This window comes from Numenius arquata, chromosome 12 (genome assembly GCF_964106895.1).
Source record: "Numenius arquata chromosome 12, bNumArq3.hap1.1, whole genome shotgun sequence".
NCBI lineage: Eukaryota > Metazoa > Chordata > Aves > Charadriiformes > Scolopacidae > Numenius > Numenius arquata.
In genome coordinates, this window is record NC_133587.1 from 20,449,041 (window position 1) to 20,472,032 (window position 22,992).

Consider the following 22,992-nt stretch of genomic DNA (forward strand, 5'->3'; position numbering starts at 1 on the left):
TTTTTAAAAAATCAACGTGGCTAGATGGTAGACAGACCTCATCTGGAAACTGAACTTCTAACTCAATTGAAATGATGCCTTGACTTGAAACCAAAACACCAAAAAAAAAAAAAAAATTTCCATCTTACAGAAACTTATTTTGCACACATTTTAAAAATAAAACACAAGATCAAAAGTTATCCTGCAATACACTACATGGAATATACATCATAGTACTAAAGTCAAAACAAGAAGAGAAAGTGAAATGCTTCTTTTTGACTTTCTCAATGTAGGCAGAGTCACCATACTTATGTGAAATACTGTGATTCCAAAGAAACAATATTTTCTGATGGAAAATCATTTCACTGATTTTTTTCCCTCTTTCTTTCTTCCTCCTCACCTGAAAGTCTTTCCTTGGTTTTTAGTGCTAAATCACCAACCGTGCAATTCAGCACTAGGAGTACAAAACATATTTCATGATGAATACATCAGGGATTTGTAAAATTGCAGTGGTGTCTTGATTAGGAGACAGCAGATTCTGTGTGTACACGCACTTCTGTTGTGCATAAAATCTCAATGTATTTATACCTACATTTCATTAATTATCAATAGCAAGTCTTTCCCAATATAAAGTATTAACCCAGAGAATTAGAATCACAAAAAATGGTAATTTCACTACACAGCAAACATTTTCCCAACTCTCCAACGTATATGACTTCTTTGTTTTGTAAATATGTTTACAAGTATATCCAAGTCCTACTAAATAGAAATGATTGTAGTATTTGATACTGGGATTGTCCTTTCTTGCATCTGTATTTATGCTTCGTAATGATTATCTACTAGACACAGAAACAGTCCTTCTGTAACACAAAATTTCACTGGAGGCATTTAGAAGAACCTTGCTTTAAAATATAATGATTTTTCATTTTTATTCTCCCCCCCTTCAAAAGGTTTCACTGCTCCTGATGTTTAACGTTATGCAAAGACGTGTTTCTGCCAATGAATATCGCCTTATGGTTATGCTTCTGCAAATAACCTGCTGTGAGCTGATAAAAGGATTAATGCAGCCAAAATTCTTAATCTGTGAAATTACAAATTAAATTCTCATATTAAAAATACCACCCTGAGGTATTTTTTGTGGTTTTAATTCCCCTCTGGTGTTCTGCATATATTGTGCTTGTTAATGACTAGGACAAGACTGTCTCTGTTGGCAGCCTGCTGCAGAGTGATAATGTGTAGGCATTTACTTCACTGATAGAACTGGATTTAACCACTGACTGATAAACTAAGTGGCAAGTGGGTAATAAGTCCATATTAACAGAGAAGTACTACTGCAGAATTCAGAATTCAAAATCCTGGCTAGACTAAATCACACAGTCAGAAGGATTGAGATGTCACCACTGCAGAGTGATTTTTGTTTTCCATTTAGTGCAAAAAGGCATTCTTGATGTTTCATTAGTTCTGAAGAAATGAATCTCTTTGCATCACTTTCAGCAGAGACAGCCTTCATTTACACTACCTCCTTTGAATTTGTAGCTTATAAAGCTCTGCAGTCAGCAAACTGATTGGTGGGATAGCACGGCAGAGGAGGAAACTGGGGATCTATTTGCAGAGGAAGGACATGGTCTCTGACAGAGATGATGATGGACAAAAAATTGTGGTCCTAGTTTGGTTTTAATGTTCATATTCTACAAATGGGAGAGTGCTCTTCCGAGCAGAGTAGGGAGTAGGGCACTTGGGCAGCCAGGCCTCAGAACCAGTGCAAAATACAACTATTCCAGCTGTTGGGAAAGGAAATGACAAACTTTTAGAAGATGGAAGTTTTCGTACTGACACTGATGTAAACAAAATCTAAAACAAAATTGTAAACAGAACTGTGTATTCATATTCAGATGGTGAGCTTCATTTTTCTAAGTAAACAAATCAGCCATAGTTACACAGACATGTGCCATTGTTGCATTTCTGAACTTTTTGCCTCAAAGTACTGGATTTAGATCTTTTGCTAATGGATGTACGCTTGAAAGCTGAAAATAGCATACACTGTTCTAATGCCAGCATGCTTCTCTTCACCACATTGAGTTAAAGCAAAACGCTGATTGTTATTCCCCTCTGAAACCTATTTTTAATAACAGAACCTGAATCAAAAATATCATCCATGATAATAATTTTCCCCAGAATAAACACTAGTGTGCTTTTAACACTAGAAAGATATATGGACAAGTATGATATAAATGTTTTACAATTATTAAAGAGATAATTGACAGCATATGTGATGATAGGAACATTTTTGCCACGTGAACTGGAATGCATTTTGTTTAATAAAAGAAATAAAAAGATGTATGTAAATACTGAAAGCATTCTTAGTTAATAATATCAACTGCCATGCTCTTCTTACACAGTCTAATTCAGCAAATTAACCGATTATCTACTTTGTGTTTCTCAGACTTCCGAATGCTAAGTCCATTCTTAAAGGTTACTGTTATAACAGATAGAGATTCTATGAATCAAACACAGCTGGATTTTTATCCTGTATGCTGCAGCTAGTTAAGAAGTACTGTATGTTATAAAGTGAAAAGCACTAAATATGTAAATTGTATTTTTCCTTTTGCTTTATGACAATTCAGATAATTCTCTTGGCTGCATACATAATCAAATACAAAGATAGCTGGCTGCAGACTGCAGAGCAGAGATAGCAAAAAAAAAAGAATGAATTTTTTTCTGTGTCAAGCTAACTATGTAATTTCAAACTATATAATTGCAGTCACGTATTTTTGTATGTGGCTGTGTATGGCCATGAAGCCATCTGCATGAGGGTTAGCATACACATATGCATCTGTATGAACTAGCATCTTTGTTTTTAATCGATTCGGAGGTGGTTATACTTACTATCAGTTAACTCCCATAGCCGTGGGGGCAGATCACTGAAATACTCATGGCTCAGGGCTGCCTGTGCTGATAATCTGTTCTTTGGAAAACACTGCAGTAGTTTGGAGGCTAGATCTTCCGCATGATTCACATAGCTCAGCCTGAAACACAAACAAGAAGGTTTTTCTGAAAAACAATCTCATTATTCTGTTTAGCAATTCCATACAGTCAGCACAGTTGAAACCAAGTCTTGCTAGCCAGGATAAAGACAAAGTCTGTTTGGGAGCTCTACCAGGAAAGATATTCCTCAGGTTAGGGAGTCAATGAATTATTTCTGGATTGATAGCTCAGAATTCATATACATTTTACAAATATAGAGCATAAAATACACCATATCACATATGCCCTGCCTAGTATGCTAAAGCATCACGAGCAACAGCATCTTGAAAGCAACTTTTTTGATTCTTCCATTTACATTTTATTGAACATACTGACAGACCGAAAATTTACAGTGCTGGAAACAAATGGTTATTGCTATCTAAACTCATGAAATCCAAGCTTAAAGTAACAGCAATATTCATACAACTTTCTGAAGTATCAAATTTTAAAATCCAATGACATGTAACACACAACATATGCATCATGTTTCATAAAGACACTTGTCTTTCGGGAATTACTGACTTCTTATTTTTTCATATATTCACACAGCAGGGGGGTGATGCTTCATAGGTGTTAATGCAATGCAAGCATTAAATTGTAAGTGAATTATCTTTTCTAAGATACCTAGGGTAGTCTGAGAAAACATTGTTTTACTAGGAGCTATATGCTTGGAAATATTATAAGAAAATATGAACTAAAAATAATGGATTCTGAAGGGAGGGAGTAAAATGGTAATCAGCAAGATGTGCTTGGGTCTAGTAACCTACAGCTGCCTCCTAAATTTCCAAAGCCACCAAACATATTGTAATATGCAGTTGGAACAGAGGTGCTGAATATTGTTGACATCATGTTGCTATTATTAGTAGGTAACTTTTTAAATTCAACCGTGCCTTTGCTCAGTAAAGATTTTGTCAGGTAAAAATGCCAAAGGGTATAGAAGGTCTCCTATTTTTCCGTACAGTGGTTTCCCAAAACAGACAGTATAGACTGCAGTCCAAAATACCACACTTTGAAAAAGATGGTGTTATCCTCTAAAATCAATAATCCTACAGAATGTTTCGTGCAAATGTTCATTTTTGTTCAGCTCAAGCTATCTTTCTGGAAAGCCATTCAAGGAAGGTGGATTCTACAGAGTTACTCTTTTATTTTCACATACTTAATATTGGGCTGACATGGCATAATTTATAAGGATCATTGTATGCACAGGTGAAAACTGTCTCTGCAACAAAGAACAGATAACACTGAAAACACTAAATGAAAAAATAAGTTATTATAGTGAAAACTTTGTCAGTCACAAATGCCATAGACATAACCTTCACAACTTTTTGTCCATGCCCATACAACACTCAGTGTGAAAAAAAAAAAAAAATTTTAAAGTCAAAAGCATCTCTGCTAAACTATGTGCTGGCATATGTATGGCATGCTGGTATTTTTAATGATTCAAAAAACATGTGACTGACTGTCTTTTTAATTTCTAGCAATTGTACACACAAGATAGGATTTTTTTAATACTGTGCCTATCTGATCTCTTTTTGAGAACAGGCATGATATTTGTCCAGCCATTACCCAGGGATGAATGGTCCAGAAGTGCTGACCACATCAGTACATTAGTTCTTATTAGCCATACTCTTACAAAATCCCCAGGATTAGGATTTGGAATTGTTATTCTAGGTTAAACAGATATTAAATTTTAGCGTTTCTGGTGGGCATAAGTTTTCTGTTTTCATTTTCAATTCATGGCAAAACAAAGGCATCTTGAATGAAACAGTCATTGCCTATAGATTCTACAAGAAGATTCATTCCAGATTCCTTAAACTACCAGACTGTAGAAATTGTTTCATTCAATTTTTTTTTGAAAATTACAGGAAAGTTCATTACAGAACACAGCAAAAATACCAGGACAAAAGGCTATTCTTAACAAAGAAAGGAAAGGGAGAATTGGTCTTAATTCTTCTACACACCCAAAGTTCCCATGGACTGGTGATCATATTGAGTCTACAAGGACTGTCTTGTGTCCTAATCCCACCTGCATCAATTATTTGGTCAGAGGTCCTGGCCAATCATTTCATCAATGTATTTTTTCCCCACAGAGGTGGCTGCATCATTTTTAGGAGCCATAGTAAACTTGCTCTGTCTTGAATGAAAGCTACTGTTAAGTCAGAAAAATGAGCTCACTTAAGTAATGAAATATTAGTCTCCAATATAAGTATTGTACCATTCTGTAACTGAGCCATACATATAGTGAAGATGATAATTAAGTACAGCAAAGCAAAAGAAAAGAACAGCCAAACATTAATGAATTCTGAATTGCAGGTGAAATTATGGATGATGACACCCTAGTTCCTCAGTGCTGTTGAAGAGAGTAGTGCCAACATTTTGACTGTATTAATGGTGACCAACCTACCTGGAATACTGCTAAGATCTTTTTTTTTTTTTGCAAGAAAATCAGATTAACTAATATAAAGTGAAAACATTTTGAGTAGGAACAGTTTAGGAAGTCAAAGTCACCGTCCCAGTTTAGAAACAAAAAAGATACTGGTCTGCTGAGATCAATCAAGAAGCCAAAGATAAGGATCAAATAATCAGCAGATATACATAAATACAATATAGACCCAACAAAAATATCTAGGGCTGCAACACAGTCACATCAGTTAATGAAATAATAGTGAATAAATCAGTCAAAATTAGAAATGGTTTTATAATTAATAAATAGAAAAAAGACAGTCTGCAAAAATAGTTCAATCCGCTATAATTATTACATTTACCTGCCCTGATAACATTCCAAGTAGTGCTGAGGGGGTGGTGGTGGTGTTAGTTGTTTCTATAGTGCTTTGAAGATTCCAGTTGCTGCATTATTAGTATTATGTTCCCAAGCATTTACAGATTTTAAACTCAGAAGGGACCATAACGATCAAGTCTCACCTCCTGTGAAATACAGGCCAAAGAAGATCATCCAAGTAACTCATGGATCAAATAATCACTTTTAGCTAGCCTCAGCTGTATCTTTAAAGTTCTACATCAAAGATCTAACTTTGTTTATGGAGCTTTGCACAGCAATGAAAAAATTCTTCTCCAAAACCCATGTCTTCTGTGAAGGTCACTCGTGGAGAGCAGTGGACACTGCAAAAGGCATATGCATGTGGACTCCTAAGATTGTTAGTCCTAAAACCGGTGTCTCAGTGGAATGCATGACTAATTTTACTGCTTGGTTTAAGGAAAAGCTATTCTCTTATTTATGAAAAATGCACTGTATGATCATGTATTTAAATTACATCTACTACATCAGAATTCTTCAGAGAAACCCATTTAGTGCATAACCTCAGTGGTCGGTGGTCTGGAATATTGAAACCTTTGGTTTTGTTTCTTTCCTTTTTTTTTTTTTTTTTTGCCAATAGTCTCTTTAAAAACTCCTCCTTAAAACATTAACAATTTGTCATTTAAGTTTGAAACATGATTACTCGATAGGGACAAAGGCTAACTTTTCTGAGGGGTTCAGTGGTTAAGAATCTAATACAGAAAAGTTAACAAAAAAAACTCAAGGAAAAAAGATTTTATTTTTAAATACATCTCCTTTTGTATGTGACAGGATGGAATTTCATACAATATGGCTTTGTGTCTACAACATAATAGCATGGTTTGTCTCACAACAGTTGGGCTATATAGGAACTTGGCATACATGATATGGCAAGTCTCAATAGCCACACTTCACTTACTGTCACACTAATCACTGGGAAATAGTTACTAGCCATGACAGCATACAGCATTTCAGAAAATGTGGTGTACACCAGAATAGAGAGAAATCTTTGGCAATGAGTACTAAATAATATGTAGATATTGTTCTGAGAAATACTGGAAATATTTTTCAGACCTACTCTGATGACATTTGTGAAACCCATTGATTTTTAACTTAATCTCAAATGCTATATATGACCTCAGCTCAAGAAAAACAAACACCGTATGAACCTGTCTCGCTTTAAACATACATGAATCTGACTAGACTTGAGCAGTTGTAAATCTCATTGGATTACAAGAATTTGATTTAATTTTAGACAACAGGTTTAAATGTCTTTCTACTGCAGAGGAAGGTCAGTATTTGGTCAAGCAGAACATGACTAAGATTACTGAAGTTTGGTTTAAGCTCTTGAGAACAAAAAAGTTTTGGGCATGTGCAGTGAACTTCTGAACTTGGGGTGATTTGCTTTTAAATGCAATGAAGGAGACAGCTCAAGTTCACATTAATAATTAAGGCAAATGGGCATTAAAACAAATGGAGATAACATGCTGTCTATACACTCCTAACAGCATGATATAAATACTTCCCAAAGCAAAAACCATTTAGTGTGCATATTTTTCATGTGAAGATATGACTCTCGCAGTGTATCATTAATTCAATTCTCGACTGGCCTTTACAGCATGGCCTGGAGGAGTGAGGCACCTAATTCCCCTTGGAAATCTCAGCTCTGCTTCTTTATTCTAAGTAATCTCTTGCAACCTGAAGTGCTGAAAGACAAAACCACAGTTAACCTGAACAATAACCCCACTTAGCAGAGTTTAAAGATTAATGGCAAGAAGAGAATAAACAAAAAATTTCACATCTTGGTGCAGATCAGACAGGCCACATGGTAATCCTTGCAGCTCATTTCGCAGAGGATGCCAGAGTCCCATCAACAACAAGGTCCCTACACAGTCCCTGTGGTATCTCACCTACCATCGCACAACCACAAGGGCCATATTCACCATTTTCACCCAACTCTGCTTGAGGCCATCAGCCTTTCCCCTTCATCCCAGGCTTTAGGCCTCTCATGAGTTCTGACACAAAACTGTGCCAACACCATGTATTACAGTTAATGATTTCTATGCAAATTCATTATCTTCTGATCAGCTGATACAGAGATGCCCTCACACGCCTTGATAATTTTGTACTTCTGAATATGCGTGCAACCCTACCAGCAGCGGCTTCTCTGCACACAAACCTGAGCAGGGCCTACCTTAAGTAACATTTCCCTTTTACTAAACATCAACAGGCTTTTCTGTTGTTACAGCCATGCCGAGAACACCTACCGTCTTCAAAGACCTGACGTGCCAGTGCTAGCGTGCAGGAGCTGGTGCCCTAGCGTGCCTGGTGTGCCTCCATGGAGCTGTTGCAGAGATTATTTAGCCATCATGAAACTACTACAACAAGTGAATGCACATTTTGATAAAATGCTTTTAGCTTTTGATACAGATGAAGACAAAAAGCAGTACCTCAAGACAAGAATCTAATGGAGTAAAGATGTTATTAATTTTCTCAGTGTTAACTAAAACTGATGAACAAAGGGAGACAAAAGCTTCTGAAGGCTCACTGAAGCAGGGCCTTCCTTGTTGCTGATCAATCACAAAATACAGAATTTGCTCTACTACACAGCACAGAGGTACTTCCAGCAAAACTACACAGTAAACATTACAAACACAGCCACTGGAACCACATTTCGGCATTGGGATCGTCCACCACACCAGCGTGGGGCTGTCAACAGCAGCCCTAACACCGGGCTCCTCATTCTTTAGGAGGCATGTCTCCAACACTCACTGCCCCTCTTGCTCTTTCCAAATGGAGGCAGTTTAGACACAAAACCACTGAGCCCTCTACACATGCAAGGAGGGATATGGTGTAGGGAAGAACTTTGTAAAGTAGCATTGATGGTTGGACTCGATGATCCCAAGGATCTTTTCCAACCTAGATGATTCTATGATTCTATGATTCTAAGGTTTCCGGGCCCCCATGGCCATTGGTTTAATTGTACTCTTCTAGCTCGGTATCTCACTAGAGGCAAGATCGCCACACTAGTGCAACATCCCACTCAGCCTTCTCAGATGAGCTGGGCTGGGGCACGTCCCACACTAACAAGGCTAGACTGCTCCCACATCTGTCCCTGCTCTGTGCTCCTGTACAACACCCACTCCAGCGTTGTCAGATCTCCACCATTTCTGTAAGGGCATATGAAACAACCTCTCGGGAAATTTAGCAATTAGTTTGATCCCTTTTAATTATATTACCATATCACGGCATCAGCAGTCTTATCTGTTGAAGTACTGAAAAGGTGGCCAAAGTGTTTATTATTAAAACAAAAGCCGGGACAACCAATGATAACTATTCAACAGATATGGAACAGAGATAAAAGTATCAGTGTTTGATTCTTTGGCATTGCTGTTAATGTAGATGTAAAAGAGGTCAGAGCCCCATTTGGAAAGCTGTGGAGGTAAGTTCATTCAGTGCATTCCAGGAAGGTAATAATAACCCTGACCTGTCTGAACTAATTCTCACCTGACAGTTGCAGAGATGCCATTAGCTGGAAAGCAGCCAAGGTGAATAGCATTTCATGAAAAAAAGTAAATGTAACAAATGAAGCTTCTAGCAATATAGGGAATTAGGGTGGTTTTTTTTTTTTTCTATTTTAATTAATATAGATTTACCTCTAGGTATATAATTTTTATACACTTGGTAAATTTTTAAAAGAATCTACTGACCATGTAGGTAAACTATAACAACTGCAGCTCCTGAACTTCTCAGAATAGGGAGTTAAGACACTTACTTAAACTATGCATGGGTCACGTGAGGCATCAGACTTCATTTGGTCATACCTAACCTAGACAATGAAGTGCTCCAACTTCTCACAGCAATTCTCACACAAGCTCTCACACATTTGATAATGGCCATTGAGCTCAGTCATGACTAGATCATAAAATTGTTTGTACGTGTCATCACTGAATGTAGCTCAAGACAAAAACTTAGACATGAGTCTATTTCTCCCTGATGCTGCACTAGATTTGATGTGTTTTAGTGTCCATTTCAGATGTATTACTGTATTTCTACAACACAATACTGCTTGCAATATCCCACTTGAAAGATTTGTTTTGTACAGGAAGCAGAACCCTTATAGAATGCACCAAAATTATACATTGAATTTGGCTGACTTAAGCTTTAAATACTAAGCTTAAAGAAGATCAGTCAATCCACAACAGACTTAAGAGTATCCTGAGTTTTGTCCTTCTACAGCCTGACAGGCACCCAGGCTAGCTCTTGCTCTGATGCCCCAGAATGAATGCGCTGGGCTATGAAACCTTCCAGAGACACCCAGTGCCAGCCACCGAGAGCTTTGGGCAGGAGGAGAGCCAGAACCATCCATTGACAATCCTGCAGGTATTTCCCTGACTTGTTCTATAACATTTTGATACAGAATAAGGTTTCCCTTTGATAGTAGGTATCCTTTTGTCAGGATCATATATGCCGGAGTCACATGAAGCAAGAACTATGGAGTCTGTATGGCAGACACTGAAGAGAAGAAACATAAGCTTATTTAAACAGCAAATATACAAAATATGTCCAGTGATAACATACTCTAAGCTACTGAGAATGTGTCTTTTTGTGATATCACATAACTTCCTTAACTCCTGGGAATTCTGAGGCTGTGATATTCCAAGCAACATGACTGCTGGGTACAATGTTTTGCTACTGTTTAAAACCACAACTAATTCTTTAAATTAGAAGAATATCTGAAGAATTTCTTATTATTTCACTTGGTTTTCATCAGTTTCTCTCAGATACACATGTATTTCCCAGGAAAAGTATTTCCCAAAAAATTCTAATTAGAACATGCCTTACCATTTTGCCCTAGAAAGAAAGAATTTAGCAATTACTTCTTTTTGATTTTACATGCCACCACCAATCAGCTATTTTAGTTCTTTCAGCATCCCAATTAGCCCAGTATTAAAGCTATTCATTATGGAAGACAGTGTATTACTTACACCACAACAGACTACTACTGAATATGCTAGATTTATAGTTTACTGGAAGATCTTTGCTTGCTGTGAGTGTAATTAATGAAGAACAACAACATGGTGATGACATCTAACCAGAAGCTTTTGATTATTTTGAAATTCTTTAAAGGGCATGAATTGTCTGATCAAGGAGAGTGTTTTCTAAAGGCCTTCTTTGGGTACTTCATCAAGTTGAACAGAATATCCTTAGAAAATAAATAGAGCTAAAAATAATTACCAATACCCAATCATTTTATGAGCTATTATTTCATCAGAAAATGGGGAAAATATATCTTTAATCCTGAATAAAAACTCTTCAAGGTTTATGTTCTCTATAAACCTCTCACTGAGAACTGAAAATATAAGTAAGTAATGCAATAAATGCCCTAACAAATATATCAGATTTTTCACTTAATGCTTTTTACAGGCTTAAACCAAACTGAGTCAAAGAAAAATCACCTTTTACAGTCTGACTCTTAAAGGAAGAATGCCTTTCTGTTAACGCTTTTTAAAAGCAGGCATGGTGAATTTATATGAACTTCACTGAATCTTGGGGCATGATAAAAGGAAGAAAATACGGCAGCAGAGTTAGTATTCCACAGCATTCTTTCTTCACATATTTATTTCCTCACTGGCTGGACATAAGCCAAAAAAAGGAGGGAATAAACCCCTCTCCCCGCCCTCCCCCGCCCCAACATAGAAACAGCTGCAATAAACCTTTGACATACAGTGCAGTCAAAGCTCTGTGCTTCTCCTCCTCCCACCCTCAACAACCTGGATTGTTTTTCTCCAAAGAAATCCAAGCAAAAAATACTCCAAAGAAAAAACAACTAAACTCTGAATTTCAAATTTGTCAAGTGGGTGCAGCCACTATGGCAATAAACAAACTTTCCCCTATTTTCCCTTATTAAATGACTACAGAAAGAAAAAACAGCTGCCTTCTTGGGCCTAATGCCTTTTGAAAACTAAAAAAAAAACGTGACAGAACTAAATTCTAGTAAACAAACATTAGCACTGCCTTGTAAATCTCTGCCCTCTTGTTGTCCAGTATTTTATCATCTCAGGTTTGAGAAGTCTTAATTTCATTCTAATGTAAATAAGAACTGGTCTGTTTGCACAGTACTTCAACAAAATTTGCTGCAAGGTTGCAGCTCGCAGGCAGAACCCCAAGAAGGGTGACCTTGCTTTAGTCAGTAAAGTCAAAGATCATTTATCACAGTTAACCTACAAATCTGTCTGGCCAAGGCCTCAGATCCATCAACTGCTTGGAAGCAGCTTCTTGTCCTGTCCTCCCACAGCTCCCTAAAACATCGTATGGGTCTGATCTGTTCTATTATTGTATACATCTCAGCTAATAAAAAATATTTTTATGGATATGGAATGAACAGGAGTAGTTTGTATTTATTTATGCAGCTCATTAAAGGTGGATAGAGATTTGGAGGCAGAGAGAATGCCCCAAGCCTAGAAAGTTCAGGGAAACAGACCCCAGGCATATGCATGTATTTAACTTTTTGTATATGAGTCACCTGGCTGAACCCAATGAGACTAAGCAATTACACACAAGTAGGCATCCTGGTCTTTTTGCAACGACACTCCTAAGCTAAGACCTGGCAGGGAAATGATGCAGAACCAGTAAACATTGAGAGGAGGAGACCAAGATGGTTATAATGGGATCATATGGGCAATATATTCAAAGCTATGCAATCAGAAATACTTTATTATCTATGATTACACTCATACATTTAGACAGAACTAGCTGCAATTCCCTGACCCTGAAATCCCCGGTTCAGGTGATGTTAGAAGAGATCACAAGCTGGACAACCACATTCACGGCAACATTGTAGTGTGGAAGGTGCTGTTCCTTCTCCAGATTCACTTTCCTGACTTAGCACACCACTCTTTCCCTTTACATTAATGGAGATAGATACTTTCTAAAGGAAATGTTAGGTCATCTTCCAGTAGGGAGAAGCTGGCAGACTGAAAATCCACTGTCTGATACCAACAGCAGTAATACTTGTTAAGAGACAAATATGCTTGTGCCAATCTGTTAAAAGAAACCTGAATTTCACTTTGAACTTGAACAAGGGAAAAAATGAGGGTAATTATTTCTTTGGCACAGAGACCACTGTAGAAGGAGAAAACAGTGATCTCTCTCTAGTAGGCAATTTGGAAAAAAAGTAACGTGATTTTGCAGATATCTTTTTAAAAAAATGAAACACTACATATCCACACATAGCTGTATTGAAGTGTCTTTTTAAAAAGTTGCTCAGACTTAACACAATAGTTTATGCCTATTTAACTATAAAAAGGTTGCAGATGAATGACCAAACCACAAATTTCATATAGTTTAGCTATCAATTACTGCAATGCATAGGTTTTAAGTGCTCGCACTCACATATGTGTGAGGATGCAGCGCTATCTGACAGTCAGAAATGGGCTTGCGGTAGGGAAGGACTCAATCTTGAACTATTTTTGCAAAACTGAACCTGTCAAAATAGGATGAAAGAGACAGCTAAGCAGGGAGTTACTGCTATTTAGACATAAATCAGCATAGGTGATTTAAGAACTAAAATAAAAATTTCTATGTATAATAGTGACCAGTAAAGGTCAGATTTCCCATGGAGCTCTGTGACACATCTGGTCATGTGCGTTGCCACTGAATAAAGACGGGCAGGTAAATAAACATCTGGGTCCCATTTTAGGGCCTAAATAGACTCAGCTTCTGTGAAAACAGGTATTTGAGGCAAACAAGGATTAGTCCCAGCAGCTTCCAAACCGGGAACAAGAAGCCTGGAGAAAAGGACCGCACACAATGGGTAAATGCACTATCTGGGCACAAGCCCATCTGATTCCCAGAAAGGAAGACAGCAGCTTTGAGCCTGCCTGAATTATATAGGGGACAGAAGACAACCTAAATATGAGTAAGACATGACTAACATAAGAATAAGGAATAAGAGCAGATACAGAGCTCTGTGAAGGAAGAGGGGAAGAGGCATAATTATGGAGGATTTTGAAAAGGGTAAGAGCGAGCTCAAAAACAATGGAGTAAAAGAGCCAGTGCTGGGAGGGGGGCTAAATAATCCACAAGAAAATAAACTAAATTTACTGGTTGCGTTTTATATGATCTGAAGAAAGGTGCTGGTCAGGAGAGGCCAATAGAAGTATATTATGATAATCAATACTTGAGTGACCAAGTTGGTTAGGGCAGGAAAAGAATTATCTTGGAAAAGATGCAAAGAAAAAAAAAACAACTGTAAAATGTATATAGCAGTCTGGATGCACGAGATAGGAAAGATAAAAAACATTCCTAAGGCTTCAGGCCTAGATGACAAAAGATGGTAGCATTACAGAGAGAGGAGAAACTTCACTGGGAATTTGCTCAAGTGTGCAAGGGGCAGGGAATAGTAAGAGTATCTCTGGTGAAGCCTGCATTGCTGAATTAGGCAGGGCTGGGAAGGGAGTCTGACCACTCAGGTACTGAGTGTCCACATTAGCCCCTGGAATGTTTTGGCCCATGCCAACTAGCACTCTCCAAAACCACTCCTAGACAAAAGTTCAGGGAACAGTCCATGCCAGGGACCGTTACCAAAAGGCAGCAGGTACCTGCCTCCTACAAAAAGGGCATGCAATGTACTACCTTCACAGAATAACAGCATCTTCATGGTTGGAAGGGACCTATGAGATCACCGAGTCCAACCACCAAAAAAAAAAAACCCCAAAAAACCCCACCAGACCAAAAAAACCAAATACCTTCAATTGTGTGCTAGCAAATGCAATTCTCATGGTCTGCAGTATTGATCTTACATTATTGTGGAGACTTTGGATTAAAAACTAATACTGAACACCCCAAAAATAATAATTGTAGCTGCACAGGGACCACACAAAGCCCAGGAAGATGCATGCCCAAGTGTTAGTTAGCACAGCTGTAGCTAAGGTCTCCCACATGCCCTCAGGGCCAGGTGACAGTCCCTGGCTCTGTTTTCATTAGCTGCACAGACGCAGGTTGTATCTGACAGAAAATGATATTCACCAAACACTGTCTGTCAACATCTCAGGACAGATCCATGCCCTCATGGTCACAGAATAAAGCCTGACTCAGGGGCACTTCACGGATCAAATATGAAAGAAGTAAAAGGAATATAATGCTATTCTACAAAAGTCATAATGCTGAAGGAAGGCCAAAAATAATCTGGAGTATGATTTTTTATGTCAGGGTGGTGAAATTAGTTTGAGGCACGCTAACAGTACAAAGTAGTATTCAGAGCTTTAAGATTGCTATAGAATCTAACCAAAGGCGGCAATGCAAAAATGATGGCCCATTCTTAACCTGCAATAGAGTCAGAGAGAAAAGCATAAATGTCATCTATTTTTACAAGATTTCCTTGGATTTTTTAAGTTTGGGTCCAAACAATAGCAATATTTTAAAAATATTCTGGATTCCTAAACAATAGGAACAAAAAAAAAAAAGAAACAATACACTTTTGAGAATGTGACAGAATTAAAAATTTTATTTTTTCTATTTAAGTTCTTTGCAGTAAAATTCTGAGTTCATAAATCCAACATGAAAAATTAGAGCTTTTATGCATTTGTATTTCCAATCTCCTATTGCAGCAGTGATCATAACACAAACACAGCTAGCATCTTTATTATTTTATTCACTGAAGGATTTAGCTGGACAAACATCACAAAGATAGTGGCTGCTTTCATTGAATTTATGATCAAATATGCTCCAGCATAAGATCAACTCTGTAAGATCAATTATTATGAGGTGAATAATTAAACAGAAAGTTGTCTATTTGTAAATCAGATCTTAGATGTATAAATCCAGCTGAGGTAGCAGACAGTGGATATACACTGGATTATACATTACATTATTTAAAAGGATGCAGTTTTTTTTGTGAATCACACTTAGTGATAAATATTGTCATTTACATTTTGGTATCCAGCGAGCTGCTAACTTAGACAAACAACATTTCATTATTTTATTTTAAACTTCAATTAAATTTATCTTAATCAGAGAAGAACCGTCTTTCAAAACTACAGAATAATTTCCTATAAAGGCTTAATTAGAAACAATACACAAATCACTGTCACTATCGTTTCATGGGGTTTTTTTCATGATTCTCACCAGAGTCTGTTGTTCAGCATAATACCAGAATGTGTGCCTTAGGATATGGGATTGACTCAATGCCTAAAAGAAAAAGGTCAGTTCCCTTTGGAACCACTTGCTTCTTTGCCCTCCAGCGATGGCAGGTGCACCAGCCCTATGCTGAGGCTTGTTATTCCCCATCGTATTGCTGAAGATACATCACCTAACCTCTCCATTTTAATGCATCAGCAAGGATTATTGTCTCCTGTCTTCACGTTTTGACATTCAGGTCAAGCAGGCACTGAAAATATTTACATGATGATCTGCTTGCAACCAGCATCTTTCACAAATTCTCAAATAATAGCTCTGAGCTTTCTAAAATAGGTTATTGAAAAAAATCACTAAATTTAACTATGAAAACTTTTTGGTCACAGCCAGAAACACAGGAAAGGAAGCAATTATGATTTTCTTGACAAAATTGCAATGAATTTTGGGAGACAGTCACAGGAGATTCTCATGAATGGCAATACCTATGGTTACCATCCTACCACAGAAAAGGTGATGGTCAAAATTAGGCTGAAAACCCCATATCAAATTGTCATAAAATTCAGTAAAATATGTGTTTGTCTAAGGTAAAGATACTTTGTGATGTTTGTACCCCTGCAGAAACCTTAACCACTGCCTGTAAGTCTTTGGCTAGCAACAGAGCCAGCCAACACAGGGGCTGAGATCGGCTTAAACTATCTGCAGAGGTGGCCAAACTCACTGGCATTACTCATATTACTACAGTTATTGCCTGTCTGCACCATCTCCCAAAATTATACATATTTCTGAGACCCTAAGATGAAAATCAAAGGAACCGTTGAGTTAAAGAAAAATTTTCTGTAATACATGACAAAAAACAGTAGAAAATATCAAGGCATTTAAGCCAACAGCAGTTGCTTAGCACGAAGCACTCGAATGCCAGCCCAATTCTTAAGGTGCCTATCAATTTGGCTCTCTTTCTGGAAAAATCTTGCCTTCAATGGCTACATACATATAACCAGAGACCCAGCAGTAAGGTCTACTTCACTTATACTACTGCCTTCACAGTATGTCCTCAGTTCCTCAGGAAAATATTTTTAAAACATATCTCAGAGACTTAATTTTGTCAGCAATGCCATTATCTGGAGAAGAAAGACTACAGCAGAGAGGCCAACAGTACAGAACTCCAGCAAGAGGGCAGAACTAGGAATGCGAGGATATAATGATGCCCGGTGCCTCTGATCAGAAAGTATTAGACTTCAAACCAAGAAATGAACACAGACACAGACACAGAAATGAACAGGGCAACACGTGAGTAACAGACTACCAAGAACATAACTCTGAGAAATTAATACAACGTTGGCATGTAGAAATGCATTAAGAAGAAAGAACAACTAACTGGAAATATCTGAAAAGAGTTGATTAAGTACTCAAAAACGTTAATGAAGAACATACTCAGAAAGAAAAAATCATACCTGGATATCTCAATATCTTGAAGAATTCTTAAGGAATTAGTGAGGATAGCAAACAAATGTAAGGCACCTTTTAAAGGTCTTTCCAGGAAAAATACTCAAGAAGAGTTAATTTTCTTTGCTCATTTCTCTACACAGGATTATTACGTAGATAAGTTACTGTAAAATTAGCTAATTTTGCTCTGCATTCTGAACTATTTTACTAGACTTAAAAAAAAAAATACACATACTTCCTTTCTGGTTTTCAAATAGAGAAAAGAATCTTGCTTGCAAGTACTTGCTGGACAATATAGAAGTGGAATATAGACAAAAGGAACATGATATTGACAATATGGAAACAAAACTAGTTTTAGGAAAAAACTAAGATGAAATGGCAATCAAAAGAAGTGATGACTAATGAACAAGACATCAGATAAACTGATTATTTTTTAAAATGGACTTAATCATTGGTGGAACAAAGCAACAAGGGATAATGTTTGATATTTCTGTTAAGACTCTTGCTCTGTGGACAAACTCCGTGGAGCTGGGATATGATACGCTATCGCATGGACTGAAAACTGGCTGAGAGACCATACGCAGAGAGTAACAATGAGGGGCAATGTACGGAGTTGGAAGCGCAGTGTCCAGCTGTGTGCCAGAGGGATTAGCATTAGTCACACTTTGATTTAACATCTTTATTAATGAACTGGACTAGGGGATACGCTGCATACTGAATCAGTTCTTAGATGAAACTAAATGTTGAAAACATCACAGGACACAACAAAATTAGTACAAAGAAGCTAACAGAAGTGAGAAATGTGGGCAGAAAATCTATTAACAAGATAGAGCATAGAGAACTACAAACAATTACTTCCAGGGAAAAATAACCCAAAATACGGACAGGTTCAGACATAAGAATCCCAACAAACTTTAGTCAAATGACAGAAACTGAATTAGATGTTGCAGAAGACAACAAAGAACATCCATGTATATTGGGGCTGTATTTTCTCAGCTGTCATGGATGGGAAAGGTATAGGGCAGTAACAACGTAATTTTACTAATGAAACAACATGGAGTTATTAGTACTCTGAAAAAGAGGACAAGTGCTTTTGTGATCCAGTTTAGAAGGTTTATTAGCATTTTTAATTGGGCCAAGACAATGTAATACAATGCATTAAGCTTAGCGAAACAAAAGAAGGGGAGTTTAGAATAAAGCAAAAAATAAATTGAATGTCAGGATAAACAATGAAGTCTGTTAGGAATAACTTCCCCCCATAGTTATAAAAGTTAGAACATTTGAGCAATTTACAATTGTTCCAATTTGAAGGAAACATTCAAATATAAACTGTAAAGAATTCTTAATCTTGGCAAAAGGCTAAATAGAGAACGTCTGGAGATCTCAGTCGTTGGCTTCAACCAGCATCATATAATTAATTACCATAAAGCTGACAAAACCTGCAGCGCATGTCACGTCAGCACAGACCTGAGAGCTTTTGCTTCATTTTGCACTTTCGCAGCTGAGCCCCTTTACGGTGCCGAACCCGCCCGCAGCAGCGGGGAGCGGGCGCAGTGTGCAGTACAGACACACAAAAAGGCACTGAAGTTTGACAGGGAGCTTCCACCACCTTGGAATTAACTTAATCAACCCTACCAAGGCGTGAAACAAAGCAAAATAAAACAGCGTCAGGGAACACATTCGGAACAAAGACGCCGACCCCCGCGGAGGGCGCTGCCGGCCCGCGCGCGCCCCCTACCGCCCCCGCGCTGGGTGGCCCGGGGCCGGGGACAGGGAGAGGGAACGGGACAGGGACAAGGACAGGGAGAGGAACAGGGAGAGGGACAAGGACAGGGAGAGGGACAGGGACAATGACAGGGAGAGGGACAGGGACAAGGACAAGGACAGGGACAGGGAGAGGGACAGGGACAGGCCCCCCGCCGGCGGTGCCGGGGAAGGGGCTCTCTGATAAAGGCAGTGTAATAAATCTGCTATCTGGTAAAGGGCTTCTCGTTTGTGTTGCAAGTTAACGTGTGCTTTTGCCGTGATATGATTCCTGTCGTCCCTCCAGCAAAAGATAACGATGAATAAAGGGATATTTATGAGAAATATTGAACAAAATGGGAAATTAAAGTATTTTTTCTTTCAGTACAGCAGTACCACTGCAAATCATCAGGAGACAGAGGTAGGTTTATATGCCACTGTGATACATATTTGTGATATATATATCACAAATGCTTCTAGAAAATCTTTTCCCTTTGCGTCCAGTTTCCACCCTCGCCCCTCCCCAGCACGATTTCTGGTCACCCCTGCCATGCAGGTGAGGGGACAGCCCCAGCACAACCTCAACACACTTGAAGCGCACGCAGGCGTACATGTATAATCCACCTTTCGCACAGGTAGAGTTTTAAATCCTTATTGCTTAGTTTTATCCATGAGAAAGGTTTTGACAATGACAACACCAAAGCTTTTTGTTCCTTCTGTGCTTGAGAGCTTGAATATTCTTTCAGTGGCACTACAGGCTATATTACAATGAGCAATGATGGTGAAGGGACAGGAGGTGAAGGGGTTAAAAGTGACAATCAGATGAGAGCTTTGGCTTTAGTCAAAACCCCAGTAAGGCAAAGATTTTCTTAAAAACAAAAACCAAACAAAAAAATACTGAAGTCCTTCCCGAGTCTCAGCTGTAAACAGTTCCACAGTCTGTGTCATGCCTGAAATGAAATGCAGACTCAAAATACATGGACTCATCTCTATTCACTCCCTCTGCTTTCTTCAGGAAGTTTTCAGTGAATAACAGTCCCCAAATAGGCCAGTTCATCCTGGAATGAAACTTTTAAACACCCTGACCTCAGGAAGAGAGGTGTCAAGTACAGAGGCCATCTTGTTAGAGGAAGAAATCCCCAACACCGGGACTAGCTGTGATTTCTATAATAAATACTGCCATGTTGGGGAATTATTAAGTAGTAGCTCTATTTATGCACAGCAGAATTTGTTTTCAACTGCACCTTTTCTTTCCAACCTAATTTCTCACAGTGCAACCCATTATGACAAAGATCTGCGAAAGCTTTTTATATCCTACCAAATATACACAAGGATAATTAGTTCTCTTTTGTTATTCTTCTGTAAGGGTTTATTATTGTGGAGAAGCTTTTACAAATTGAAGCGGGTTGCACTGAATTCTCAAGGCAGAGCTGTTCTTGGTTTTTATTGTGTAGAGATAATTGAATAGAAAAGTTCAGGAAAAAAGGTGAAAATATAATTCATTATGAACTCTACGGGAAGATCAGATTACCACATCTTAATTCTTTTTAGACCAGTTATTTTATAATCACATGCCACAGTATGTTAGGTCATGCAATGTATGCGAAGCTTCATACTAGATAGAAACAACTGTCAATGCAAGTTTTGTTTCCTACCGTTGGAAGCATTTTCTACAAAATTTATAAATCACATCTTATCTCTGTAGTCTGACAATCAGTGAAGAAATTAAGTGTTAAAGTCTCCAAAGGACTTAAGTCACTATAAGTGCTAGTTACATTATTTTCCTCAAACACTTCCCAAAAGTAGCCTCTAATATTGACCAATTCTACTTTAAGCATTTTTGGGATCTGACTTGTTATATCATGAGCCTGCTGGGTTTCACTTTGTCATAGCTGCTACATTCCATGCTTTTAGCTCATTTCCAGTTATACCGGGAATTAAACAGCCACTGGCACGTGCTCATCATTGTTCCATTGTCTGCCTCTGCCTTTAAAATCCGTATCTCATGGAAGCTGGTGTAGTCAGTCAAGGTACAATTATTTTGCCCCCAATCTAGCATCTGTGGCTTTTTTTTTGCCTCTGTTCCTTCTGCCTTGCAGACTTGAAGCTGGGTTTGTAGATGTTGGAAGAGTGTTATTCTTCCTTCTAGTAACCTCTCCTTATATAAATTGAATTATAATGTACATTTTGAGGTAAGTCTCTGAAGACTTCTAAACCCATATTCTAACTCTTCCATGCCAGGACCTCAGAACATACACACCGACAAGGTAAATGGCCAGACTGTGACCGAAAGATGGAACAGTAGATGGTGAAAGCTTCATTGTCTTTAGAAAATCAAAGGAGTTCTCTTCCAATTTGGGAGCACGAAGTTCAACCTCATTTTACACTCATTTTACACTTTTTTTACACTTATTTTACACTTTTTTTACACTTGTGTAAAGTTTTACACTTTCTGTGGCAGGTCCTGTGTGACAAATTCCTTCATTTCTTTGTATCCCAATACGCCCTCTATAAAATACAGTAACAGGACTTCACCTCAGAGGGGTTTAAGCACACATGTAAATCCTTCCAAGACGAATAAACATTGTTGTTTAAGATCTATCTTTCAAAAGTACTAAGATGTTGAGAGGGAGCAACTCTGTAACAAAACCAATACGTATTTAAAAACAAAAAGCTGTATGTTTTTATCCACATCTTAGGTCTCATGTTTATTCCAACTACCCCTAAAGCAATTCTATTTCAAATGGGACATTTTTGTGTCATCAACAGCCTTCAACAAATTAAATCTGGAAGTTAAAAATTACTTTTTTTTTTTAAGATTAGAGACTGCTGCTTTTTGAAACATGCTAATAAAAGAAGAAAATTTCTAGAATGAATCAGTCTGTCCACGTGTTAAGTTTTATAGCTGAATTATAAACCCTTGGGAATATGATGCTTATAACAGAAATGTTTATACATCCTTAACTACAGCTGTGCAAGCAACAGTGGTCTAATACAGCACACAGATAAAGATTCACACTAGCAAAAGAGAAAATCCTTTACATTTCGAATGTAAATGATACATAATTCTGAGGCATTGAATATTTCCTATTATAGTAGAACTGCACATATGAAGCACTGAACTCTATGTATTGTCATTGCTTTTGGTCTTTCAATCCCTTCACTTATGCTGAAAAATTGCAAATCCTTTATGCATGGAGCATTGAAAATATATAAATATTTTTGAAGAGGTTTCTTAGAAATGAAAAATCTCTGGTCTTATTTGAATCAGCCTGTGATGTGATCATAACTTGTGTCAATTATGAAGTCTCAGAGATCGAGGGTTTTGCTCTTTTTTTGTGTTTTACAGAAACAGAAATTTCATGCAATATTCTTGAAGGAAACATAAACCAGCAACTTTTAAAATTCAAATCTATTCTTGTACTTATACATACATAGAAGATACTGCTGCGTCTAAGTGCTGTTAAAATACAGAAAAGCACTCAGTCTACGCCTGCAGAATGGCTGGAATAGAATGCCAGTATCTCTTCACATTACTTATGCATATATATGCCCCCAAGCAAACACATTCACATCAATATTAGTTTCCTTGTCCCTCTTTCCCAATACAGATCTAATTGCCTGTGTTGTAATATAATTGCTTCTTCCAAACTTTTTGGATTTCATTGACTACTTTCAAAGGAAAAATGAACCTGCAAGTTTGTTCATTGTTAAAGGACAGAATAAAGCTAATTCTAGTTACTAACTTTTTAAAATGAAAGCTGTGACTTTCAGGGAATTACATCATTCCAAGCAATAAGACTGAGGTAGAGTCCAACATTGCAAGATGCTTGCAAGGATCACAAGAACTGCCAAAACTGTTTGAGATATTC

The 22,992-nt window shown here is 37.7% G+C and overlaps 1 protein-coding gene across 1 annotated transcript in view; it reads right to left on the reverse strand.

Moving 5' to 3' along the window:
• The window catches only part of CDK14 (cyclin dependent kinase 14), a 329,099-nt gene that overhangs the window by 65,632 nt on the left and 240,475 nt on the right, over positions 1-22,992 (reverse strand). Inside the window, exon 13 of the mRNA XM_074156862.1 lies at positions 2,866-3,005. Coding sequence (XP_074012963.1) covers positions 2,866-3,005 — 140 coding nt within the window. The remainder of the gene's footprint in view (positions 1-2,865; positions 3,006-22,992) is intronic.